General features: G+C 39.1%; 3 protein-coding genes across 7 annotated transcripts; 1 reads left to right on the top strand and 2 right to left on the bottom strand.

Moving 5' to 3' along the window:
* The first annotated feature begins 3,651 nt into the window (after positions 1-3,651).
* On the top strand, positions 3,652-7,532 carry nsrp1 (nuclear speckle splicing regulatory protein 1). The gene is made up of 7 exons (XM_085289270.1): positions 3,652-3,791; positions 4,632-4,722; positions 4,920-4,976; positions 5,075-5,203; positions 5,364-5,571; positions 5,701-5,803; positions 5,904-7,532. The coding sequence occupies exons 1-7, from the start codon at positions 3,772-3,774 to the stop codon at positions 6,718-6,720; spliced, it is 1,425 nt and encodes a 474-aa protein (XP_085145396.1). The 5' UTR covers positions 3,652-3,771; the 3' UTR covers positions 6,721-7,532.
* A 481-nt stretch (positions 7,533-8,013) lies between these two features.
* Positions 8,014-12,684, bottom strand: LOC146565857 (calpain small subunit 1-like). Of its 4 annotated transcripts, none has more exons than XR_014894163.1 (12): positions 12,593-12,678; positions 12,244-12,510; positions 12,020-12,107; positions 11,816-11,931; positions 10,321-10,425; positions 9,998-10,043; positions 9,825-9,899; positions 9,681-9,738; positions 9,311-9,582; positions 9,072-9,150; positions 8,722-8,960; positions 8,014-8,394 (listed from the first exon to the last, which is right to left on the bottom strand). XR_014894163.1 is itself a non-coding variant. In XM_085289275.1 (12 exons), the coding sequence occupies exons 7-12, from the start codon at positions 9,539-9,541 to the stop codon at positions 8,368-8,370; spliced, it is 360 nt and encodes a 119-aa protein (XP_085145401.1). In that variant the 5' UTR covers positions 9,542-9,582; positions 9,681-9,738; positions 9,825-9,899; positions 9,998-10,043; positions 10,321-12,107; positions 12,244-12,510; positions 12,593-12,684; the 3' UTR covers positions 8,014-8,367. The 4 variants fall into 4 exon arrangements, 2 of the variants coding, with proteins under 2 accessions (XP_085145401.1, XP_085145400.1); XM_085289275.1 differs by having other exon boundaries at positions 8,722-8,774; positions 8,847-8,960; positions 9,311-9,379; ... (1 more) ...; positions 10,321-12,107; positions 12,593-12,684; XR_014894164.1 differs by lacking the exon at positions 10,321-10,425.
* Positions 12,685-19,708: 7,024 nt separating this feature from the next.
* On the bottom strand, positions 19,709-26,002 carry LOC146565858 (calpain-1 catalytic subunit-like). 2 transcript variants are annotated; one of them, XM_085289272.1, is made up of 13 exons: positions 25,738-26,002; positions 25,395-25,656; positions 25,171-25,258; positions 24,967-25,082; positions 23,301-23,434; positions 23,003-23,192; positions 22,853-22,918; positions 22,598-22,683; positions 21,948-22,019; positions 21,603-21,760; positions 21,296-21,453; positions 21,018-21,029; positions 19,709-20,877 (listed from the first exon to the last, which is right to left on the bottom strand). In XM_085289272.1, the coding sequence occupies exons 1-13, from the start codon at positions 25,857-25,859 to the stop codon at positions 20,680-20,682; spliced, it is 1,662 nt and encodes a 553-aa protein (XP_085145398.1). In that variant the 5' UTR covers positions 25,860-26,002; the 3' UTR covers positions 19,709-20,679. The 2 variants fall into 2 exon arrangements, with proteins under 2 accessions (XP_085145398.1, XP_085145399.1); XM_085289273.1 differs by lacking the exon at positions 25,738-26,002 and having other exon boundaries at positions 25,395-25,704.
* Between the last annotated feature and the right edge of the window lie 1,067 nt (positions 26,003-27,069).

The following is a 27,069-nucleotide window of genomic DNA, read 5'->3' on the forward strand; positions in this document are numbered from 1 at the left end:
AAGTGCTTCTTAATGCGGTTTATTGATTTAAGAGAGTTTATTTGCATAAAATACTTTTATACATATGCTGCTGTCAGTTTAATTAATTTACAATGATCTGAGACCAAAGACTTTACCAAATCCACTTTCGTAAATTGCTCTCAAATCTGAAAAGCAAGACTAAATTGGAAAAACCTTTGTAGAAAATGGCTAAAGAGAATTAGTCTAAACCTGTTGTACTCATGCTTAAGGCTGGGGAAAAGAAAAAAATGGGGCACCTTCCTGTAGTCTACCAGCCAGCAGTCATATGATATTTTGTAAGCATACGCAAGTAGCTTCCTGTCCAAACCTGTACAGCTACACTGTTATCTTTGTTGTCTGAGGGCACAGATCAAGGATAACAGGAACCTGTCAAAAACCACAGACGTAAATATATTAAATGTGTGTCATCATCAGCAAGTGTAACACAGCCCAGAGACCAGCACGTGGAGGTATGCACAGATTCATCATGCCAGGACTACTACTGCCATTACCTGTTGTGAAATCTGGTTTCACTCTCTCCATTCGTCTGCACAGACTTAATTGTTAAAAATCAAAAACTAAGGCATTAAACAATAATTCACTGTATTTCCTTAAAGGCACTGGTAGTTCCTTTTCTCCCTATTTTCTCTGTTGCACAAAAAGCGAAAATGTTTCTTTTAGTCACCAATATCCACATATCTTAGCCCTACTACGTGAATGTTACTTAAAGCACTTCTTCTGGCCTTATGTAAACCTACCTGTCCATTTAACCAGCACTGCATAGTTCATTTGATCGCCATATAGTCCGTTCATCTATCAGGCAGGTTTGGTCGTGAATCGCAAGGATTAGCAGTAAGGCCACAGGGGAGATGAGATGCAGATTACGGAAGAGATAATGGTGTTTGGATTTAGAGTCACTCAGATGAGGCGGCTGGGACTGAAAGCTACAGCTTTAATCACAGGTGAGCCGTGCGCTCTTTGATCTTATTTAATGGAATGAATTAACGTACAGGTTTAGAAGAGAGCATTTGACAAAACAAATCAAATTAAAATAAATGAAAGGTGTTTGAGATTTATCAGCACTTGATTTCTCAACAGTTAAAAACTCATCTATTTAAGGAGCACTTTGAGCAATGTGAGGCGTCCCTATGGGCCTCCCATTGTTTTTAATAATAAATGACTACTTTCATGCTATTGCACTTTGTTGATGTTCGGTCACAAATTTCAGTACACTTTGGTTTTTGGTCATTGTGGTGATTTATTGTAGAATTTGTTTCCACTTTGGAGGTAAGGAACCTTTAATGAATCAACTCTAGGGAGGTGAAGGAGCTGTACCAATACAGAAAATATTAAAGCCCAGTTCTGCTACAGTAAATTAGGTTTTTAAAAATATATATTTTTCTGCTGCCTAAACTATTAACTAAGCACATGATCAGTTGTGGCCATCTTCCTGATGTACTCATGGATGTTTGTTGTTTCATCCTGGATATGACACTCACTAGTCCTTGGCCTCCTTCTGTCCGCTTTGCAAGCAGCCTCAGGGTGCTGGATTTGGGGTGAAATCATGTATGGTAAGGGGCTTACTAGTTTGTAAATATTTTCACAAATTACAATTAAGATATTGTAATAATTATATTTAAATCTTACAGTTGTAATGCATTGTAATCACTGACTTTTTGTAGAAAAGTCAGCCATTCATGTTTTAGTGATGGTCATGGCAAATGAAAATTTAGCAGTGGTAGATAAAACATAAATGCTATACTCAAATACCAATATCATGTACTTTACTATTACAGTGCCACATCTCCGAGGCACATATTACATTTGCTACTAAGCTTTAATTAGCCTACAAGTTACTTTTCAGATCACAATTTGTAGTGCCATTTGAAATCATTGAAAAAACAAGCATTTCAAACTTCCTTATGATGAATTTTAGTAATAAACTAGGCCTTGAGGGTCAGCTGTTCTCGGAAATTCTCAGACTTTATCGGTTGCTAAGTTGAAAACATTTTTGAGCTTGTCACTTTGTGGTTCTCACATGGTAGCTATACTTACACATGTGACAGTACCAAACCAGCAGAAGTAGCGATAATAAACTCAGCTTCAGTAAAATGCTGGGTACATACTAATGCAGCATATTATATGCAGTATAGAATACAAGTAGATACTTACACTTACAAACTCCATTTTGCTGCACATGCACTTTATGTATATAACGGCAGCAGCAGAATTAGTAGGCTAACTTGTTTTATTTGCAACATGTCAGTAACATAACTGAATATAAAAAGAGCATCTTACAGAGGCAGAATTTCAAAGTGGTAAAGCTGGGCAGAGCTTGGTTGAATGTGGCATGTTGTATAAAAGCGCTATGAGTCAAGCTAAGAATCAGTCCATTTACCATGAATAAAAACCAGATCCTATATCACACAAGAGTGGGACAAAATTCATCTGCCAAAAGATCTCCTCAGTTCCCAAGATGGGTTTATTTTGCACAGTCACTGTACATGTACATACCACTACCTCTCCACTACAGCTCCTACAATATTTATAGTAAACTGTACTGATTTATTCTTTTCTTATTTTAAATAAATATATATTTTCTTTATTTATATAGTTCATCTTATTGTTATCTAAGTGTTTCTTGTGTGCAATTTTACCTTTCTATGTGCAATATTGAGGGGGCTCTGAGCCTAAGAATTTAACTGCTGGTAGTAATGTGCCATTGATACCTTTATATGACAAATAAACGACTTGAAAATCTGAAAGTTGAACTTGAAACTTGGATGCTATATAAACATGGCCCTGTCCCTGTGGCTACAGTCAAATTCAAGGTGACATTTTTTTCCCTTAAAATGATTTTTTTTTTCAGTTTAAACATTTGACACATGTTCTATGTACACGAGTTGTAATAATAGCTTATATGAGCGTCAGTATTACCGAATTATGTATTACCTGTCCAGGTAAGCAAGTCGGAGTTTATCTAATCTCCAAAAGTTGATTCTGTTCATCTGGACGTAGCGTTTTGTGGGAGAAACGTTTCGTCACTCATCCAAGTGACTTCATCAGTCTCAGCTGACTGCAGGTTTCCCCAAATCTTATAAACAGTACATTTGCATATTAACTGAAACCAGCCCACTGAAGGAACAATGGGCTGGGAGGTCAGTTCCTCTGAATCGAGAAGGGGGCCTAAGGGTACATCTTTCGCTAAGGGTACATCTTACAATGCTGTGATTGCAGCAATTCCCCAACTCTCTGTGAATGGTACTCATGGCCAATGATCAGTGGTCTTTGATCAGTGGGTTTTGGTCAGTGGTTGTTGATCAATAGTCATGAGAATTTGCATAATTATGATTAAGGAACTGACCTCCCAGCCCATTGTTCCTTCAGTGGGCTGTTTTCAGACATTATGCAAATGTACGATTTGGGGAAACCTGCAGTAAGCTGAGACTGAAGAAGTCACTTGGATGAGTGACGAAATGTTTCTCCCACAAAACGCTATGTCCAGATGAACAGAATCAACTTTTGGAGATTTACTTTCCTGGATGATTGAGAATGCAGATGTTTATCTAATGTTACCTCTATGCGTTAGACGTCCGTACATTTGTCAAGAGGGTCAAACCCATAACAGCAGCAAATAACACTCCCCAAAAACATGGATATGGCTCCTTCATGCGGTGACCTTATTTACTGCCTGCTGAGTTGAAGCTTGTGTTTGTAGCCGCTTGAAATTGTGTCGAATCTGCTGTGCGAGTCCACAGCCAGCGGAGCAAGATGGCGGTCCCTACGAAACAGTGAGTTGCAGACATGCTAGCATGATTATAACAACATGTTATTATATTGTTTCAGGTTGTTACGGTAAAGCTTAGAGTCGTGCTAAAAGAGCTTATTTCACTATATCAGCCGTGTAGTACCAGCTCGGGGTTTTGTATAAAAACGTCGGCTCTCCTTGCAGCTAGCGACCCAGCTAGCGAAATGCTAACGTTATGCTAGTCTCTCTCATAACTTATTAAACAGCAGCTCCTTAACGTTGGTTATCAAAAAACCCGTTTTGTGTTTTTCATGGTTACCACTCCTCTGTCAGCTTATTATTTTTTTTTATTTTATTTTAACCCGAACAGATGGTTGTAGTTGGGAAGAGTTCACAGCAAATGCTAGTCATTCAAAATACAATTTGGTCTATTTCGTAAAAAACAAACAAATAATATGCTTGCTTGGTGTCACAGTCAGTTTAAAGCCTTTGCTGTTGTCCCCATTGAAGATGCATAATCATTATGATAACCAGTGAAAGCTTGTCAAATGTGCCGTTGAATCTGTATGCTATACAGATCATTTGTATAACTCTACACATGTATACATCTGTGCGTTTGTGCGTAGTACATCTGTATATTTGCTCTCTGTATAGCAATATAAACATCTGTATACTTATTTGTCAGAATCCGTTCATAATGATTCCTACCTTTTAAACTACCCTTATCTGTGTATAATCGCACTTTTGCACTTACTGCTCTTGCACTTCTGATTCGATGTAAACTGTATTTTGTTACCCTGTACTTATACATGTGTAATGACAACAAAGTTGAATCCTAATCTTAATCCTAATTTAAGAACCTCTGTTTCGTGATTATCCTCAGGTATGGGCTCATTTTGCCACAAAAGAAGGGATTATCAAAGACCACTACCTTACCAAAACCCTCTGTATTCGATGATGACTCCGATGAAGAGGTGGGTAAACAGATTTGTTATAAACAAGACATTACAATTTGTACTTTGTCACTTAGTAAAATGAATTTTATTCAAGTATTTTGTCTATTAAGAAACTGAAAATAAATAATAAAGAAGTTTATCCACTAACTAGCTTGCTTGTTAGCAGGCTTCTTTCTAAATATACTGAATTTATTTTTGTATGTTTTTTCCCTCAGACCTCAGTTGGGGAAAGCCTGCAGAGAGAATCTATAAAAAAGAAGATGATGAAACAAGTAAGAAGAAAAATTAAAAGATTCAATTAAATTAAAAACAAACAAACAGTGATTTGATGCCTTCATCTTTCTGTCTTCCACTTTCCTTCTTTCTGAAGACGCGTCTGGAGATGCAGAAGGCCCTGGAACAGGACAGTACTGTATATGACTACGATGCTGTGTACGATGACATTCAAAAACAGAGACTAGAGACCAGCAAAAAAATCCTGGGAGGCACAGACAAAAAGGTAAATTAATTTATGCTGAATGCTTATAAAGCTGTGCTTGAAAACTAAGCAGCTGGAGTAGTAACAAAACCTCAGTGCTGCTGTTCGGTTCAAGTTGTTTTCTGATGTCCATTTGACGTAATATATGAGATGAAAATTTGTCTGTCTCTCTTTGTTACAGCCAAAATATATCCACCAGTTAATGAAAGCAGTAGAGGACCGAAAGAAAGAGCAAGAACGAAGGGAGGAGAGGAAGATTCAGAAGGAAAGAGAAGCAGAGGGAGAGAAGTTTGCGGATAAAGAGGCTTATGTTACATCCGCCTATAGGCAAAAACTGCAGGAACAGAAGGAGGAGGAGGAGAGAGAGAAGAGAGAGGCAGAGATGGAAGGTTGGAGTGATACTTAGCAGTTGTTATTAATGTCTGTGAATGACTGATGCAACTTTTTGTAATCTTTGAGCATTTTGGATATTTTAAATACAAAGTATGTGTGATTTGTTAAAATTTGTGTTTACTTAGCTGCTTTGGATGTGAAGAAACAAAAAGACCTGAGTGGCTTTTATCGGCACCTGTTGAATCAGACTGTAGGAGAGGAGGCAATACCAGATCGCTCTGCGAACAAGTCAGTCATAGCTTCTCATTACTTGCTCACCGATGAACATGTGCATGTTTTTTGTTTTTTTTTTTTCGGAGTCTTTATTATATCACTGTTTCTTTTACAGACCTCAAACTTCAAAGGATTCAAAAGACACAGAAAAGACTTCACCTGCTTCCTCGCCTCCATCCAATGAAAATATCCCAAGTTCAAGCAGTGACATCGAGGAGGCACATGAGCAGAAATCTGGGTTTAGCAAGCCTGGGGGCGGCTCTGCACACTCAAAACGCCAGTACAGGCAGAGGTCACCTTCATCAGGGAGCGGTGACGAAAAGGAGAGGGAAAAGGAGAAGGAGCGAGACAGACATAAAAAGAGCCACAGAGACCAAGACAGAGCAAGGAATAGAGATAGAGAGCGAGAAAGAGACAGAAACAGGGGAAGGGAAAGAGATGACAGGCATGGAGAAAGAAGAAGCGACAGAGATAGAAGGAGAGACAGAGACCGAGGTAGAGAAGACGACAGAGGTAGAGGAGGCAGAGGTGATACCGAAAGGGACGACAGGCATGGAAAGAGGGAGAGGAGCTCCAGAGAAAGAGAACGGGATAAGAATGGGGAGAGGGAAAAGAGAAGGAAACCGGATGAAGACAAGAGGAAAGACAGACATCTGGAGGAAGAGCAGGCACTACGGAAGGAACCAGAGAAGGAGAAGGGCATGAACAAGGAAGAAAATGAACTTGAAAGGAAGGAAGAAGTTGAATGCACAATAGAGAACAAAGATGAGCAGAAAAATCAAGGCGAGGAGAAAGAGGAAGCGGAAGAGAAGACAAACAAGTTTGCAAAGCGCAGCACAGATCAGACTGTGAGTTCGGCAAGAGAGAGGTACATGGCCAGGCAGATGGCCCGCTCTGCATCTAAAAGCTATATCGAGAAAGAGGAGGACTGAGAGCACACACAGAAAACATCTCCAAACTGCACTCTGTGTTTTGAGAATATTTATATTTTGTTTAAAAGACATCCCTTAAAAAAGCAAATGATTTTTTTTTCTTTAAACACTTAGTGCTAACTGAACCTGTAGGGTGGTTCCTACTGAAAAATAAACATTTTAACATCTTAACATGAAGCTGTATGTAAGAGACTTATTTAAATGTTTAGGGGGAAAATCCTCAAACTGGAGGAAATTGGGAAAATGTATTTTTAAGGACTATTTTTCACTGTGGATTAATGCATACATGGTGGACTAGTGGGGCTTTAAGACTAGAACAGGATGAACTGCAATGTTTGTGTTCATTTTAAAGACCATCCTCCCACTGCAGCAATGTGGATTTTTGATCTTCATAATGTTTCTGAACAGCAGTAAAGCTCAAACTGAGTAAGATGACAGTACTTGTTAGTAGGGTAAGTTTATTGTTGGTTATAGTCTTTTCATGGAACATTAATATGATTATAGTACATTACCAACCTTTTCCTGTAACCACCATACAATGAACAGACTGAAAGTGTGCAAATATTTCACAGTCCCTGGCAAAGAAATGCAGATTTGTGTTTTATCTTTGTAAAAATAAAAATGTTGAATATGAGGGGTTTTTTCTAGAGAGCCTCTTGTATCCTGTCCTAAATGAATGAGTGTAAATCGTACGTTTTATCTCAGCTGCTAAACTGCAGATTTGACTTCTGAACTGGTGATGTGTTCATTCACTTTTTATTTTTCTGGTGTATTCAGTGATGGACTAATAAAATAAGGTCTGATTCACAGTTTCTACTGCTCCTGGTCAGTCTTAATTCCATACTGAAATAAGTACAAAAGAGAATTCAGAGGGTATCATTTTTTATTGCTATATAATCATTGCAAAGGAAAGTTGGAGATATAGAGAATTGACAGTTAAACATATTTATTTGCTTTCACCATTAATGCTGCTGAGTCACTATTATGCCTATTTCACAATATGTTTTACTTAACATGGGCATTTTTTTAATGTATAATTTGCTCAAACACAGATATTGATCACTGTTGAGGAAGTTAGATCACTGATTGACTGATCCTAACTTCATCCAACCTCTTAGTAATAGAATGTAGGAAAGTTAACTGTCAAATAATCAGTTTGCTCATTTGTGTCACAACAATATTAAACAAAAAAGGAAAAATAAAGAAAATGGTTTACATTTTTTGGTCTAAATACTTTGGGGATTCCCCAAGTAATCCCCCCCTCTGAAACCCCCCCCCCCCCCCCCCCCAAACTGCACCCCTTAAACTGGCTCTAAAACCTAGTTCTAGTATGTTATAAAGTTACTAAGCACTAATTAGCAGGTATACCTATCTGACCATGGCACCCTAATAGTTTATGAATGGAACTTTTGCTAGCCATTGCTGGTAACTTGAATAATGATAACATTTTGTATTATGAAAATTATGAAAGGAAATGGACAAAAAAGATCACATTTTTGGCCTACAGTGGTTTGGTTTGAAAGAAAGAAAAAGCAAAAGGAAAAAAACATAATCTCAACCTGGTCACCCCTGTAAAAGCTGGTGCATTAAGACTTAAAAGCAAGTATGATTGCAGGAATCTTTTCAGTTCTCCTGATTTGGTCTGGTCTAGTTATACATGGAGATGAGAGACCACTGAAATGAAAGAAAAGGCAACTTTTAGACGTACAATTTATTTCGTTTATGGCTAATTTCTGCACTGTAATGGTTCTGTATTACAGTTCTCTCATGTGTTCTGAATTTACTCTATAAAACTATAGTAACATGCATGATTATGCATGGATAAAAGACTGAAAGAGTCATTTTCTTAACACACTTACACTTAACACACCTATAATAGTAAAAGGCAATTCTTACTTATCCTAATATTATAATTACACACAATAGCAAAGGTTAATTAATAGTGACACTTTTATTAAAGTGCACCATTAAAGAGTATTAAGTGGTATTAAATATACTCGCCTCATCCCAGGTCAGGTGGATCTCACCATCAGATGATTTGCCCTTGAAAATGTCTGTGGAGAAAACCCCCATGCAACAGACGTCTAAGCACATTTTGGAATAGATAAAAGATGTGGATTTATTACCTGACATCTTATCCAGGCGCAACATGAGAGTGGTGAACTCCTCCAAAGAGGTGGTGGAGAAGCCTGAATACCGAGACATCATCAGCCCCACACTGGCATCATTAACATCCATTCCTGATAAAGACACGAGGAGACAGTGAGGAGTTCTCCAGTTATAACACGAAGCAAGCTCCAAATGTGTTACTACACTTAAATGTGTTCAAATGTGACAATAATTAGTGTTACCTGCGGCTTTAATCGCCTTCTGGAGCTCATCGTCAGACAGGGATCCATTTTCATTCACATCAGAGCGATGAAAGAGATTCTACAAGCAGGATGAACTTACATTTAGAAGCAAATAGTAGTTTGAACATATCTCATTTTTAAAATTTTAAACTGAAAGTTTTTTGGGGGAAAAAAACTCTAAAAGTTGAAGAAATAATTAAATTATGTATTAATCTTGGAGACTATACTTGCTGCATTACTTTGTATTCTTGAATCTTCTTCCAGAGAATTGAGAATTCAGTAAAGGTCATTGTCATCCTTTGATCGAGCTGTGCAGGTTAAGGATATCTTACAAAAAAGTTCTTACTCCTAATAGAAATGTGGCCAGTTGTCAGTTTGATCATCAACTTTGATCATTTTGGGTGTGGCATCACATAAAAGCAAAAGGAAAATAACTGTATAATTTAGGATACATCCACCAAGGCAATCATACTCCTGCAGGCATCCAAACTAAAGCCCCTGTGGCCATTCCCTGTTGAAAAACATTAATTTTTTCTATAAAAGCAAACAATCAACAACAAGATATGAATGATGATTTTGAACCTTTCATAGCACACATGTTCATCTTACCATGAGGGAATCTGTCATTCAGGAGCTTCTGGAGTTGTACAGAAAGCAGCTCATCATTCTACCAAGAGGCAGAGAAACAACTAAAATGTATCGATGCATATCAGGAAAAAGTAAAGATTTGAAGAAAGAGAAAAAGATTGACACCTGATCAGCATAGAGTTTAAATAAGGCATAGTTTGGATCCTCATCAGTGGCTTTCTCATTGTCTTTGTCTCAGATCTACAAGAGAGCAAAATTTATCTCTTTCTTATCAGCAGCAGTGTGAAATAGAGGCTATAACACTTGGAGGAAAAATATACAACACAGATTTTTCAAACCTCAGAAAGATGGTCATCTTTTTCATCTTCCCCTCCTTGACAGGGCCTAGAAGCAGAAGAGAAGGTTTAAAGCTTTACAATTAACATTTGTCATCAAGCTATTTCAAGATCTCAAGAAAACAGGATGTGACGTTTCAGGATCATGATAGCCATAAAGAGTCTTAGCAGGACTACTGAAGTCCACTGAAGGTGAAACCAAACCATTCTCCTTAAGTCAGTGGTTCCCAAACTGTTTTGCTAGGCCCCCCTTTGTTTTATAAGAAAAATGTTTGCCCCCCCCACCACCACCACCACCTAAACACCTAAACAAAGATATGCTTCACCATATTTTCTAGTCTTTGGCTTGAAGGAAGTTGGTTTGGATTTGTGTGGGAACCCCGTCCATTATGCTAGCAATGTCCAAGCATTCTTTTTTCATACCACCCCTCCTGGAATGTACATGAAGGAATGTATATGATGAAATTGTTTCCCAAGTTTCAGTGTATGTTGTTCAAGTTAAATCAATGCTGACTAAATCTGTGAAGGTTCTCAGTCATCCAGGTCATCGTAGTCTAAGGAGCTTGGAAAGAAAAGCGTCTGGACGTTTCACCTCTCATCTGAGAAGCTTGAGAAAGAGGAGTGAAAGAAGCCATTTACGTCCACTGTGAGCGACCATCTTTGAACAGAGGTGGTGGTTTACGACACCAACTGTCTGCCATCTATAATCCAGTTTTGAGATCCCTTCCCAGACGCCTTAACGCCCACTCACACCCTGGGCCATATGACCTCAGGAAATCACATGATAGGGTGGGGCTAGGTTTCACAATGAGCTCACCCGAAACCTTGGCTGATTGTGACCCACACCCGTTTTCACACCTTGGCTCATGTGTCTGTAAAGGTTCTCAGTCATCCAGGTCATTGTAGTCTAAGGAGCTTGGAAAGAAAAGCGTCTGGACTTGTTTAAGTTGCTTGAAGACGTTTCACCTCTCATCCGAGAAGCTTCTTCAGTTCTAAGGGTAAATGGTGGGGAGTCCCAGATTTAAACCCATTTTTACACCTCGGCTCATGTGATTAGATTGAGGATCCCTCTTTGGGGGGTAACTCGCACTGGGTTTAAATCTGGGACTCTCCACCAACCTGATTATCCCACATACATATTTTATGAGTTTTTTTTACTCAGAAGTACCACTGCAGGACTTGGTTGTGCATTAGCAACAAAAGGTTTAATTTGAGCCCGAGGGGGTTAATGGCTCAGAGTGGGGAAAACAACTCACAATAATTTCTATTAAGAGCTCCATTCAGTGATAGTTCAGGCTGTGGTGATTTCATCATCATCCATCCATGACAGTAAAGCAAACTAACCTGTTTATCCTGCACTGACCTGCAAAGTTTTTTCAAGCAACCTTTGAATAACACAGCAAATCTGCCTCAGCTTGTTTTTCAGCAGGTTTCACAGCATAAAAAAAACACTGTTCCCCTTGTACTGGGGAAAGGGATTATCTTTCATGTGTTACTGTTTAAGCTCAAATCAGTTTGATGTTTGAAGGCTCGCAGTGACGTGAAACAATAACTCACCTCAAATATGTTAAAACAAAAGTAGCGAGGCTGTTTGGAAAATGTATGGAGTAGAAAGTATAGATATTTGTTTAAAATGTAGGGAGTAAAAGTAAAAAGTTGTCAGAAAAAGAAATACTCAAGTACAGATACCTGAAAATTCTAAGTACAGTAATAAAGTATTTGTACTTCGTTACTCACCACCTCTGGAATTATTAACCACAATGTGTTGTGTTTCTGTTTTGTGACAGTATTCTTTAGACACATTTATTAATCCTTTGTTACCCTGAAGTGAAATATTCCTGCATAGTTCTCAAAGGACTGGTCCATTGGCACAACTTGTGCCATCAGATTTTCTTGGAAGGTCAGCGCAGATATTGCAGACAAAAACCAGCAGTTACCTGTTAAAAGGAGGAAACTAATAGTTCTCCCAAGATGTGGAACATAGTTGTCATTGTCATTAGCTATAGGCAAGAAAGTTTTGCTTACCCACGTCGCCTTGTCCAAAGTCAAATCGTGACATACCATCTTTACTGAAAGCAGGCTGATCCTTCTTTCCTTGTTTTCTCAATAAATCCTTGAAAAGACAGTGGAGAAAAATATGCTGACAAGCATGTAAAAAGAATCTGTTTTCCTACTGTACAGAAACGCTAACTAACAATCCATCAGATTTGAAAGTGAAAGAAAAATAAATATAATTAAAATGATTTTACTGCTGGTCGAAGCCATTTCACTTCACTCTCCTGTGAGGGACTCATATCAGGCAGGTCACCCAAAGAAAGACCGTTTGGTGGGAACTCATTGTCCACAAACAGTTCTCGTTTCTGGAGGCAGTCAGCTTTTATCTGAGCGAAGTCCTGATTTTTGAACTTGGCAGGGTTGGAGGGGCTTCCCTCGCTGCCATCTGGGTAACGCAAGTTGACGAGACAAGTTTCAGATTTAGCCATGATGATGATGATGACGAAGTCTTCAGAGAGATTCTGGTGCAAGGAAAAAATAAATAAATTCAGAGACACAAAACTCTAATTTAAAGGTTTTGCTTGAAAGAACAGAGATTATTACCTGTGCACGGTGGCAAGCAATTGATTCTTCCTCGCAAGAGAAACACCTTGGAATTGCCAAATTTGATATGTGCAGCATCTTATATTCACACTGTCTTACACAAGTTTGAAATCCCACCCCCAAAAATATAGAACAGCTATTATAGGCTGTGGCTGAGAGGAATGGGTTGGACAACAAAATAGATTTTCTCTGGAAAAAACAGGTGCAAAACCATGACACCTGATAATTTGATTTCTTGTAATTTGCATATTGCTCCATCTGCTGAAATCCAGCATGGGTTTGGACATGTTCACACACAGTGACAACCAGGCATGAAGTCTAACTTTCAATAATTTGCTGTGCTTACACTTGTATTAGAAAAAAAATTGTATATACATTCTTACCATGCACACTGTGGCATCAAATAATGTAGTGTTTTCATTTTAGCACAATATAACTGAATAAATAAATACAGTTTGTTTGTTTGCTTTGTTTTTGTGATCAGAATGAAGTTTTCCACGTCTTTTAGGAGAACATGTTAAAATATCATCTTCTTCAAAGGTGTTGCTGCTACTACATTATCCTGTTGAGTCTATCTTTCAGTTAAAATTATTAAATGTAATTAAAAACATTACCAGTAGTTATTTTTTTTCTTTCCAGCTGGTCACTCGGGTTAATGTTTGTCTTATTTAGTAAATAGAAAAAGGAAACTTGTATTGGTATTATGGCAGAAAAAAGGCTAAGGTAATGACAGTAAAAGTTTGGGGTTTGAAATCAAATAAAGGAAATTATATATTTATTTATTACATGTTGGGCATTGGTCCTACAAAAAGTTTTAGATGGCTGTTAGAAGTTGGGACAACTGTCATGAGCATTTTACCTTATTTCGTTAATGTGGTTGTGATATTTACCACTATCATATTCATGTTTTTGGAATAAGAGGCAGAAATATGAGGAGGAGTGTGTTAAAACTATTATTTCTGTTCCTCATTAAAACTGATGTTTTGACAAAACTGTTGGCTGAGTTACAGTGAGCAGATCAGTTTCCAGTGTTTCAATCATTTAACCACATTTCTACACAGTGATCAATACAAATAAATACATCTCAGTATGTCTTTTTCCAGCAGTGCCTACACAAAGAGTGATTGCTGCGTTTGTTTTTCTTGTACTTCACTTAAATATGGGGTGTGCATTTGGCCTGGAGTTTGAAACAAGCTCGCTCTTATCGTAGAGCTGTCACACACATTTTACCATGTTTTAACATGTTAGCGTAACAAAGGATGCCTGACATATTTCTTTGCTGCCCGAAGCTAATACCATATCATGTTCCCTGAAAATGTCGACTGAAAAAAACAAACAAGAAAATCTTATTTAGTTGAAGTGGTTGTGATTGTTACCTGTAGAAATGTTCATTTAGTTGGAATGAGAGAAGAAAATGAGAGAGAGAGTGTTGTGGTTGTGATAGTAATGTACAGTGATGTGTCTGTAAAAATGCAGATACTGTATAGGAATCCTGTACATCACCAAGTCTCAGGTTTTAGATGATGAGGTAATGCAATTTTAAGTTCTTGCTTTTGTAATAAAATACAATAAAGTTTATTATGAAATATTGTTAACTCATTCACTGCCATTGACGTCTATAGCCGTCAATTGCAGTGAATGAGTCAATGGGTTTAACTCATTCACTGCCAATGGCTGGCAGTGAATGAGTTAAATGTCGTCTTGATGCATGCTCAATCATCCAGGTAAGTAATTCTCCAAAAGTTGATTCTGTTCCTATGGACGTAGCATTTTCAGTGGGAGAAATGTTTCGTCACTCGTCCAAGTGACTTCTTCAGTCTCAGCTAACTGCAGGTTTCCACAATCTTATAAACATACATTTGCATAATGACTGAAACCAGCCCACTGAATGAACAATGGGCTGGGAGGTCAGTTCCTTGATCAATAATATGTAAATTCTTATGTCATGTCCATTGATCATGGTCATGAGAGGTGACCACTGATCATGGTCGCCTCTCATGACCACAATGGAGGCGTGCTGTGTATATATGCACAAGTTGGTAAATTAACTCTGGCTTCAATTGCACTCCTCATTACATATGGAATATGTAACGGAGTGGAGAGATAGTCTCAATATGATAGAGAACGTACGGTGATATTGTAATCTTGTGGTCCTCCTGTGAGGTAATCAACAATCCAGGACACAAGAGACGCATCAACCTGCAGCGAACTGAAGGTGATCCTGATGTAGCCTGAAAATAGGTCAGAGCTGGTCAAGGATGAGTCTTTCCAGCATCTTCATGACGTGAGAAGTCAGTGCAACAGGCTTGCAATCTTGGGGGTCTCCAGGATGTGGAGTCATTGGTACAGGAATGAGGCGTGACGTTTTCCACAGCACTAGGACCCTCTGCAGACAAAACTCCACAAAGCTGCGAGGCACAGGCCTTCCCATATGGAAAAGATATATATAAATCTTATAAAGTTTGTATCTGTCTTGTGTGAAACTTGTATGAAAAGCATGTAAGACTGAAAACAGATGTAAGATCCCTTGAAAAATTATATAATGAAACTTGTATGTTTTGGATACTTACTAAAACAATATATGAAAGTAATGAGAAAGTGGCCACTTTCATGAGTAATCACATATAAGTTTTTACTATTTCTTTTCCATATGGGTTGAGCTGTCTGCTGTGCCTCACCTCTGCTAATCTAAGTCATTGAACTGAGGGGTGTACTACAAAGGGAGATTAATGGGTTACTGAGGAATGTTTGGCCTAAAATCAGACTTCGAATGCCTCATGAAAGTGGTTCTTTTCTCCTGACTAGATCCCTATGGTAACATACAATTTGTTGAGCACATAACCTGCCCTGAACCAGGTAATATTCAGAGTTAACATGCATGTAAGCACCACAGTGTGGCTCAAGAGTTGGGTGTTTGCCTTGTAATCGGATTGTTGCCGGTTCGAGCCCCGGCTTGGACGGTCTCGGTCGTTGTGTCCTTGGGCAAGACACTTCACCCGTTGCCTACTGGTGGTGGTCAGAGGGCCCGGTGGCGCCAGTGTCCGGCAGCCTCGCCTCTGTCAGTGCGCCCCAGGGTGGCTGTGGCTACAACGTAGCTTGCCATCACCTGTGTGAATGTGTGTGTGAATGGGTGGGTGACTGGATATGTAAAGCGCTTTGGGGTCCTTAGGGACTAGTAAAGCGCTATATAAATACAGACCATTTACCATTTTTACTTCAACAATGAATGAAAAAAATTTCAGTAACTCTTTTATTCATAGTACATAGCTGTGCTATCTAGATTATCTACTTAAGAGATTTTGAATGACCTGGTCACACTGTAAGGTCTCTGATTGGAGTAGACAATACTGCATTAACCTGTTATGTGCAGAAGAGGGAAATTAGGTATCAAACGCTGCCTTAGATTTGAAGATGCACAAATCCTGAAACAGAAAGCCTGGGCTAGAGACCAGTTTAAGAAAGTTGATGAGTGTTGTCATCAGGGATGAGAACTGATAATAATTTTCTGACTCTCATTCCGTTACAAATATTACGTATTGATTTAATTCCTTGCCGATACTCTTATCGGTTCTTAATACCCGCCTTTGAGAGTTACCACCAATACTAAGAAGCATATTGTCTGCACCGGTATTTTCCTCCTCTGACACACTAACAGATAAGTGGGACTGTTAGACAAGCAGACTTCTCAATTCCCATCACTATTTGTCATAATACACTTTATGTGGTGTTCTTTTTCAGGAGTTCAGAAGATAATCTATTTTATTATTATGCATTTAAATAGTTGGGTTGCAAAGCTCCCTGCCGGTGACTGAGGGGGGTCGGTGCGTTGGTGGTTCTTGGTGTTCGGGGCTGGGCGCTCAGGTATGTACCAGCTCACTCCCGGTGGCTACTTGGCGGGGCCTGGCGCCTGTTGCTCGGTAAGGCCTCTTCCAGCACGTAGGGGGCCCTACGGTTCACTCTGGTACAGCTGGCTGCCAGCAGAGCCGGCGGGCACGCCAGTGCAGCCCCCTCTGGCTTCTGCTCCGTGGCTGCTGGGTGACCCCTCATCTGGGACTCTTCTCAGCTCTTCCCAGGAGGGTGACACGGATGCCCCTCCGGTGGGCCTCCTTGGGCTCTCGCACTCTGGGGCTTCTGGATGTCTGGAGCCTGGATCTCCTCCATGCCTGCTTCATGCCCTGGGGGACAGGGCTATGGCCCTCTACACCCTCTAGCAGACCGTTACATGGGAAAACCTTTTGAATACAAACGCGCTGATCCACACAGGTGTACACACGGGTGTTCACTGTCCATAGACATAAACTACACCTTTCTTGGCTGCTACCTCAAAACACATTGTGCGCTGTTGGTCCTGCATGCTGCACAACAATATTCAATATTTAGTATTTTCTGCTGTTTACACTTAGCTAGATTAATGCAATGGTGTTGTGTTTATTATGCTGCTCTCTCTTTTTTTTGCTTGTTTTCTCTTCTTTTTCTCTCAACAGGTGATCCAGGAGATTTTTTTCTTTCTCTTTTTAAGTGCCCTTTCTCACTGTCCCTCTTCCCTTCTGTTTTTCTTTTCCTTCAACTTTCTTTCTCCCTTTCCTATCCCCCAGTCATGTCTGTAACAACTGAAAATAAAATAAAATAAATAATAACAACAGAGGTTGATAAAATGGACCAATACGGCAAGGCCGTGGTGATCCACTTAGTAAAGTAAATCCATTGGGCATCAACAACAACAATTCTGACGGCTAAAGAACCAAATGGGACAGAAAAAAAAAAGGATATTTGAGGTGATATAAGGTGATATGAATGGGTTGAAGGGAAGTTAAGAACTGTTAAGAACTGTTTCTAAGAGACAACTTACACCAGGATGCTTTTTTTCATTAAGAGGGAAAAGGGGGAGCAGAAAGAAATACTTTTCTTTCTTATTCTCATGTGTTGTAGATAGTTCAGGAAGTTAAGTCGATGAAGCAGTTTTGGCTAAGTACTGTTTAGAATACCAGAATAGGGAGGGTGGTGTAGGTTTAAGTTTATTAGATAGATTCACATATATAAACAAGACAGTGTACATCACTGTCACAACAGTGTATGTTTTCATTCAAAGGCTTTATGGTTTTTCCTATAAGGGCGGGCCGGTCTCTAGTCAAAATGCCCGGACCGATTTTTTTGACCCAGTCCAGCCCTTTATGCAGCTCATCTGCACTCTGGAATTACCCACATCTTCCTACTCAGAAGGCAGAATTTCAGAGTTCCGAGTATAATCGATAGCACAATGACTGCAGTTTCCTATGGCGTTATTTTTGTGCCACTATTCTGAGCGCACGTAAAAAATATTTTGAGCGCACGTAAAATAAGTTTGCAGGTGCAAGTGTTGCATTTTGAGGAGAAATTTATTTTGAGCGAAGAAAAGTTAAATTTGAATGAACAAAATTCATTGCTGCGTGCAAAAAATGTATTTCAGTGTTTGCTATTATCCATACACACACACAAAAGCAGCCCCTCTCGCTCAGTTTTTGCATTTGCGCTTGCTCGCAATGTGTTGCTTGCGCTCTCAACATTACTGCCCATGTGCGTTCAACTCTTTCTGTACACCGTTATATTTGTGCCACAAAACCAGCCAATCACAGACTTGGATGCAAAAAAATCTGATTGGCGGTTTTGGTCTCCAATCAGCTCAAAATGACGAAATGCAATATCTCAGAATGCATTTCGTCCAAAACTCAAACGAGGCAGTGGCTGAGGAACACAGAGTGGCGGAGTTTGAAATATTACTCTTCATGGGTCACAAAAGCATGTCTTCAGATGGATTTCAACCAGCTCACTTTGAGACACCTGAATAAAGTTCGAAACTGTGAGATAATTGAACTGATCAAGTCAGTTCTTGACAAATTTATTCTCACTTTGTGTTCAGAAAACCAATGATCAACACTGAACAATGTCTAATCCTAACCCTCGGCCTAAACCTAACTATAACCAAATCGTAACCCAAACAATAAAACCCCATTTTGACTCTCAAAAATGCCTTCAAACTTGTGGGGATGGGCATTTTGTCCCCATAAGTAAGTTTTAAGTCTGACATCATTAGCTGTTTCCGGGTCCAAACTTTGCTTCTGGTCTACTCTGCGGCATCGCTGAGAGTTAAAAACTGTCTAGTTTCTTTCATCTTTAACAAAATGATCAGTGTGGCTGCTCTACTAGGTGTAACAATTAAGTTTAACATCCAGACATCCATGAAAACAGAATTTATGAAGTTTAACAGAATTAGAAGTTAGGAGGGCATTAGCTCGCCTGTTTCCATCTAAACATAATATAGCATGTTCTGACTGAGAGATTTCTGAAAAAATTCAAACGTACAGCTCTGCTATCACTTCTGACATAAATGAAAGCAGAAAACTAAACAGCAGTGACTTTTGTAGGGTTACTAAAGTTGTACTAGCTAGTATATAAGGATGTGCTACGTGGTGGCTAGCTACACAGCTATAGTTAGCATAATGTGAAACTGGAGGATGGACGCTAACTGTTTTCCACTCAATAAAAGTTAATGTGAGGGTTCCTGATGGTTAGGGACAAATACAAACGCATGGCAGGATACTGTAAACGGACCAAACTTCAGTTAAGAGAACCACCAAGTTAATCCATCCACAATATGATGTTAGTCATTAATATACCGCTCCATGGGCTGGGCTGTAGTTACAGTGTAAGGTTTTAAAAACTGAGCTTTAAAACGTGCTGCCGATGAATAGAGGTAACATAAACCTAGAGAGGCTGACAAAATAAAACAACATAGCGCAGTGGTGGGACACGGTTCCAGCAGCAGCCTCTGATGTTAACTGGCAGCCCTTTATAGACTGCTGCTAATTGGCCCTCAAGCCATAACATTATCTGGGGTTACATACTAAGCTAAACTAATAAACTACACAAGCTTTATTTATATCAAGTCAATACTGTTGGTGCAGTGTGTAATTTTCCAGCTTTTCTTTTTATACCTTATAAATATTTTCCTTATGGCAGCACAGTGTGTGTAACGGTTTATAGTGAGGATTTCTTAATGTTGCAAATAATATTCTCTATTGAGTTTTTCTATTAAAATTTATATTACGTAGAAGAAGAAAAAAACAAGAACAAACAGAGTCAGAGCTGAAAAATCATCATGTTTTATTTTCTTATTTTTTCTGAACCCCAATTTAGAGTCACCAGTGAAGATGCGTGTCTTTGGATTGTGGGAAGAAGCCCGAGTCCTCAGAAGGGGAGAACATTCAAAGTCCACACAGAAGATCAGGTGATTAAACCAGGAACCTTATCCACTGCATCACCACATCACTTCTTCAAACTAACACCCAGTGTCCACAGAACTTATTCTTTTAAATAATTATTATTCTGTTTTATAGAAATTGATGAACCTGGCCAACTATCAGTAGCATTAGCATTGTACATTTTAATCATTTAGCCTATTATTTCTTTTAGGATAAAGTCATGTTATTTATCAGTATTTATGTTATCTGTGTAAAAATGCACTACATGGCTGCTTTTGCCTGTGCAGGCTGTGAAATAAATAGAAATGCCCAGCAAAAAATTATATTGGAAGTATTCTAGACCAGCGGCCCGCAACCTTTTTTTGCACCAAGGACCGGTTTATGTCCAACAATATTTTAACAGACTGGCCTGGATGAATACAACAAAATAAAACCAGTACCAGTTCCAAAAAAGAGATTTATTCATAAGATACGGGAAAAGACCCAGGGAAACCTAGTTAACGATAAAAACAATTTAAAAAATAACTATAAAAACCCTGAAAACCATAAATTTCACACCTGAGCCTCAACTATCGTGGCCCAGTACCAAACGACTCACGGACCAGTACCAGTCCATGGCCCGGGGGTTGGGGACCGCTTTTCGAGACAACCCTGACAGTATGAATCATGTGACCATTTTTAACCCAACCACCCATATTTCACCACTAGCAGAGATAACACAGCTCATGTCTGGCTAACAAATAGGAAATTACCCTATGGTGTCATTTGTTAAATAAATAATTCATGTATTTTATTATCCTGAGTTAATCATATTAATCCTTCATTATGTGAAGGATTCTTTACATGATATTATTCATCAGTCTTGGTGTAGACAGCGAGAGCGAAATCTGCAGTGATGTTGGGTTCTTTGGTGGATGGGATGATCACATACTCTCCAGGTTCCAGACTGTGGAGTTCAATGTGATCTCGCTCAGACCTGTAAGTCTTTTCTGCCTTCACAGGGCTGTTCCTCTGAAAGAAATCCTGTTGCAGGCGTTGTTTTGGAGTCTGGCAGAAATATAAAGGAATATCTATAGTGAAAAACTCTCCTGAGTCTCAGTGTACATTGTTATTAAAGTTATTAAAATGCTGAATTTACTTTCGGTGCACAGTCAAAGTTTCATATATTTGTTATTGTTTGTACTTACCCCTGATGGAATCTGTTAATTGGAAAATGGTAAGAATAACTTCATTAAACTGTTTCACAGGAACCATTTTCCATAGTAACTTTAATGAATGTGAAATCAGCGAAGACATTTTTTCATTATTATTGTCTTACTAACTCAGCTGCTCAATTAGGTAAGTACTCATGTCTTCATAACAGGGTGATACAATTATTTTAAAGATTTGGTTTCTTGTCCTTCAGTATTCAGTTGCAGTATTTAACAATTATTTAAATTAAAGGAAGCACATTGAGAATGAATACCTTATAGATGGTAAGTCTAGTTCGGTGGAGGCGTATCTCATTGCGATTTCCCTGCTGAGGTTTCTGCATCAGGGAGAGCACGATGTTTTTGTCTCCCGGCTCCTTCTTGTCTATAACAGTCACTTGAATGCGATACTGAGGGTTTGTTGCAAAGGTGGCTACAGAGAGTGAGGAAACATTCATCTTGTTAATTACATTTTAGAAATTTATGGTGGGTTTTGTGTTTGCACAGATAAAATAAATATGTAAAAACTATATTATTATTTTAGTGATAGTTAAAGTTTAGATAGGAGTGAACTTGTCTTACAGTGTTTCACATTGCCACCTGCAGATGTCCCTGCTACCCAGCTGCCATCGTAAATCATGCAATTCCACTGACATTTTAAGTCTCCATCAAGAAAGTTAGGTGTCTCACAGCAGATGGATACGTAAGCAAAATAGGAACAGAAGTCCTCCATTTGCATCCTGGCAGACAGATGAGCAGATAGAGATTTAAAAAATATATATATATACATAAAATATCAACCAATAAATAATAAGATGTAAACTCTTTGGTAATGCATCAAAATGATCATATGATTTTTTGTTTTTGAGTTTTTAAAAGCTTTTTTAAAATATTGAGAGTAACCAGTGTGCAAAATTTAGAATTTACCAGAACTCTCCGTCGTCATGGTTGAAACACTTTTTTCGAACTTCTGGACTTACTTTGTCCCACAAATCTGACCTGAGAACACGAAACAAATAAGTTAATGACAGACTTTAATGCTGCAAAACAGATATATTTTATATACTATATATATATATATATATATATATATATATATACTACACATACAGCATTTCTGTTCTTGAGGTCGATAGATATTTTGCACTGTGCTGAAAACTCCCCTTCAATATGTGAGAGTGTTTGTCACTGTTTTTAATTTGGCTGGAAGTTCATAAGTTGTTCTTCTTTATATTAGAAAGCATCCTGTGATCATCCACCGCTATTGTTCTCTGTGGATGTCTGGCCATTTTCATTTTGCACAGCATACCTATGTTTTCTCTCTCTCTCTTTTGTTGACCACTTATTGTTCCAGCTATACTGTTTATCTTATGTTTAGAAATTCTTGAACTGCCTGTTGTAGGTTTGCATACACAGCTTCTGATTAAATTATAATTACTATTTTTTTTTTTTCAGTTTTATGTCTGTCTATTTATCATAACACTGTGAGTTGATTATGTGTAGGTGCAACGCTAGTACAAATTGTGTCATTGTCAGCGATATATGGACGTTGTTTGTTGTTTAATTAAGTCAAGTACTTGTCGCTCCATTTTCCGTTCCACTCCTGTTGGCCCCATGGGTTCATGACTCGCACCAGTCGTACTTTGGAGCCGTTTAATTCCACCTTCAGATGAAATAATGAAGTGAAGACATCAGGTATTGGAAATGCTTCAGTAATGGTATCACATTATCACATTCATTGATACTATCAAAATTTTTGCAATTAAGTTTTCTTGGCTCTTGTTTTCACTCTTTTCCTATGCTGAATGCAAATTTCTAGCTCCTTGGTTTACCTTAGTGACACCTGTGATGGAATAGGCATGGCCATTCACCAATCCAGTGTCAGAGACCAAAGCACCCTGAAAAAGACAGAACAAGGGTTGTTTTTTTTAAATCTATTGTTATTGATTTTTGTTGGGGTTTTTTGTTTGTCTGTTTTTTACCTCTTCGTGGTAAGTCCAACAACAAATCAGTGATTGGCACCTAGTTGCTCTGTTTAATGTGAGCCAAAGATCACCATGGCCAGCTGAGTTCATCTCCGTCAGGTTATAAGTCTGGTTTACACCTCCAGTGAAGTCTTTGCAGGCCTCTGATGGAAACCCAGCATGCATGTCTGCATACGAGCCACAAACTCTGAAGGAGGCACCCAGAAGGAGAAACATTTTTAAATCAATGACATTCATATCAGAAATGTGACCTTCTAAACTGATTTACATGAAAGTGTGAGAGATGATTATTTACTTGGCATATGCCTTCTCCAGCAGAGGAGCCCAGAACTCATTTCCACATTTCGAGGACACAAACAGTAACTGCTTTTTGATCGTTGGCAGATTGTCATCAATGACAACATCTACCCACTTTCCAAACCTCCAGAACTGAAACAGAGAGGACAGCTAAGAATCAATCAGAGGTGGCAAAAGTACCGAGATTCTGTACTTTGATCTAGATTAGATTTCTGTACTAGGAGTAAAGATACTAGTGTTAAAAAATACTCCAGTAAAGGTTGATGTACTGACTCCACTTCTTCACTTTCTTTTTAAAAGTAATAAAGTACAGGCTCTGAAATGTACCCAAAGTAAGAAAGTAAAATGTAGCTCTTTGGAGGACATTTCTAGGATAAGCTGAACATCAGCAGAGAAACAGAAGGAAAATACAAACACCTACAATTTTTGTTGCCTAGATTTCGGCGTGACTTTGCCTCTAAACAGAAAATAAGTCGGCAAGAGGTTAAAGTGAGATTCAGCATGTAGGGCAGGGGTGGGCAACTCCCGGCCTCAAGGGCCGGTGTCCCTGCAGGTTTTAGATGAATCCTTGAACCAACACAGCTGATTTAAATGGCTAAATTAGCTCCTGCAGTTCTCCAGAGGCCTGGTAACGAACTAATCATGTGATTCAGGTGTGTTGACCCAAGGTGAGATCTAAAACCTGCAGGACACCGGCCCTCGGGGCCTGGAATTGCCCACCCCTGATGTAGGGCCTAAAATCAGTTTTAATGGCTCAGAGTGGAGAAAAGAATCACAACTCACAATAATTTCTATTAAGAGCTCCATTCAGTGATAGTTCAGGCTGTGGTGATTTCATCATCATCCATCCATGACAGTAAAGCAAACTAACCTGTTTATCCTGCACTGACCTGCAAAGTTTTTTCAAGCCACCTTTGAATAACACAGCAAATCTGCCTCAGCTTGTTTTTCAGCAGGTTTCACAGCATAAAAAAACACTGTTCCCCTTGTACTGGGGAAAGGGATTATCTTTCATGTGTTACTGTTTAAGCTCAAATCAGTTTGATGTTTGAATGGTAAATGGCCTTTATTTGTATAGCGCTTTACTAGTCTCTAAGGACTCCAAAGCGCTTTACACATTCAGTTATCCACCCATTCACACACAGGTGATGGTAAGCTACATTGTAGCCACAGCTGCCCTGGGCGCACTGACAGAGGCGAGGCTGCCGGACACTGGCGCCACCAGGCCCTCTGACCACCACCAGTAGGCAACGGGTGAAGTCTCTTGCCCAAGGACACAATGACCAAGACTGTCGGAGCCAGGGCTCGAACTGGCAACCTTCCACTTATAAGATGAACGGCCAACTCTTGAGCCACAATCACCAAGACTTGCAGTGACGTGAAACAATTACTCACCTCAAATATGTTAAAACAAAAGTAGCGAGGCTGTTTGGAAAATGTATGGAGTAGAAAGTATAGATATTTGTTTAAAATGTAGGGAGTAAAAGTAAAAAGTTGTCAGAAAAAGAAATACTCAAGTAAAGTACTGATACCTAAAAATTCTAAGTACAGTAATAAAGTATTTGTACTTCGTTACTCACCACCTCTGAAATAATTAACCACAATGTGTTGTGTTTCTGTTTTGTGACAGTATTCTTTAGACACATTTATTAATCCTTTGTTACCCTGAAGTGAAATATTCCTGCATAGTTCTCAAAGGACTGGTCCATTGGCACAACTTGTGCCATCAGATTTTCTTGGAAGGTCAGCGCAGATATTGCAGACAAAAACCAGCAGTTACCTGTTAAAAGGAGGAAACTAATAGTTCTCCCAAGATGTGGAACATAGTTGTCATTGTCATTAGCTATAGGCAAGAAAGTTTTGCTTACCCACGTCGCCTTGTCCAAAGTCAAATCGTGACATACCATCTTTACTGAAAGCAGGCTGATCCTTCTTTCCTTGTTTTCTCAATAAATCCTTGAAAAGACAGTGGAGAAAAATATGCTGACAAGCATGTAAAAAGAATCTGTTTTCCTACTGTACAGAAACGCTAACTAACAATCCATCAGATTTCGAAGTGAAAGAAAAATAAATATAATTAAAATGATTTTACTGCTGGTCGAAGCCATTTCACTTCACTCTCCTGTGAGGGACTCATATCAGGCAGGTCACCCAAAGAAAGACCGTTTGGTGGGAACTCATTGTCCACAAACAGTTCTCCTTTCCGGAGGCAGTCAGCTTTTATCTGAGCGAAGTCCTGATTTTTGAACTTGGCAGGGTTGGAGGGGCTTCCCTCGCTGCCATCCTGGTAATGCAAGTTGACGAGACAAGTTTCAGATTTAGCCATGATGATGATCAAAGTCTTCCGACAGATTCTGGTGCAAGGAAAATAATGATAATTCAGAGACACCTAACTCCGTGTGAGAGCTATCATTGAAAGGAACAGAGATTATTACCTGTGCACGGTGACAACCAACTGATCCCTCCTTGAAATTGCAAGATGTGACATGTGCAGCACACACCCTCTTTTATATATTGACAATGTAATACATAAGACTGGAGTCCCAACCCTAAACATGTAGATTGGATATAATGTAAAAAAAAAAAAAAGATAGAAAGGCCTCACTCTGAGCCTGCTGTTTTGTCAGATTTGATGAATGTCCACAAATCTATGTGGCAGACATGTTAAAGACCAGTTAGCTGATGCCCTTGGCCCTCTCGCTAGCCATCTCTCGCCCACTGTAAGAAACCTCGGAGTGTTCCTGGATGGCTCTTTTAAACTTGAGAAACAGGTGTCCACTGTGGTAAAAAACAGCTTTTACCAGTTGCGTCAGATTTCCAAAGCAAAGCCATTGGACTACAGGGAGTGCAGAATTATTAGGCAAGTTGTATTTTTGAGGAATAACTTTATTATTGAACAACAACCATGTTCTCAATGAACCCCAAAAAACTCATTAATATCAAAGCTGAATGTTTTTGGAAGTAGTTTTTAGTTTGTTTTTAGTTTTAGCTATTTTAGGGGGATATCTGTGTGTGCAGGTGACTATTACTGTGCATAATTATTAGGCAACTTAACAAAAAACAAATATATACCCATTTCAATTATTTATTTTTACCAGTGAAACCAATATAACATGTCCACATTCACAAATATACATTTCTGACATTCAAAAACAAAACAAAAACAAATCAGCGACCAATATAGCCACCTTTCTTTGCAAGGACACTCAAAAGCCTGCCATCCCTGGATTCTGTCAGTGTTTTGATCTGTTCACCATCAACATTGCGTGCAGCAGCAACCACAGCCTCCCAGACACTGTTCAGAGAGGTGTACTGTTTTCCCTCCTTGTAAATCTCACATTTGATGATGGACCACAGGTTCTCAATGGGGTTCAGATCAGGTGAACAAGGTGGCCATGTCATTAGTTTTTCTTCTTTTATACCCTTTCTTGCCAGCCACGCTGTGGAGTACTTGGACGCGTGTGATGGAGCATTGTCCTGCATGAAAATCATGTTTTTCTTGAAGGATGCAGACTTCTTCCTGTACCACTGCTTGAAGAAGGTGTCTTCCAGAAACTGGCAGTAGGACTGGGAGTTGAGCTTGACTCCATCCTCAACCTGAAAAGGCCCCACAAGCTCATCTTTGATGATACCAGCCCAAACCAGTACTCCACCTCCACCTTGCTGGCGTCTGAGTCGGACTGGAGCTCTCTGCCCTTTACCAATCCAGCCACGGGCCCATCCATCTGGCCCATCAAGACTCACTCTCATTTCATCAGTCCATAAAA

Source organism: Mchenga conophoros, linkage group LG10 (genome assembly GCF_057382185.1).
Source record: "Mchenga conophoros isolate Kocher_MC1m ecotype Shallow Benthic linkage group LG10, M_conophoros_male_GT1.1, whole genome shotgun sequence".
Lineage (NCBI taxonomy): Eukaryota > Metazoa > Chordata > Actinopteri > Cichliformes > Cichlidae > Mchenga > Mchenga conophoros.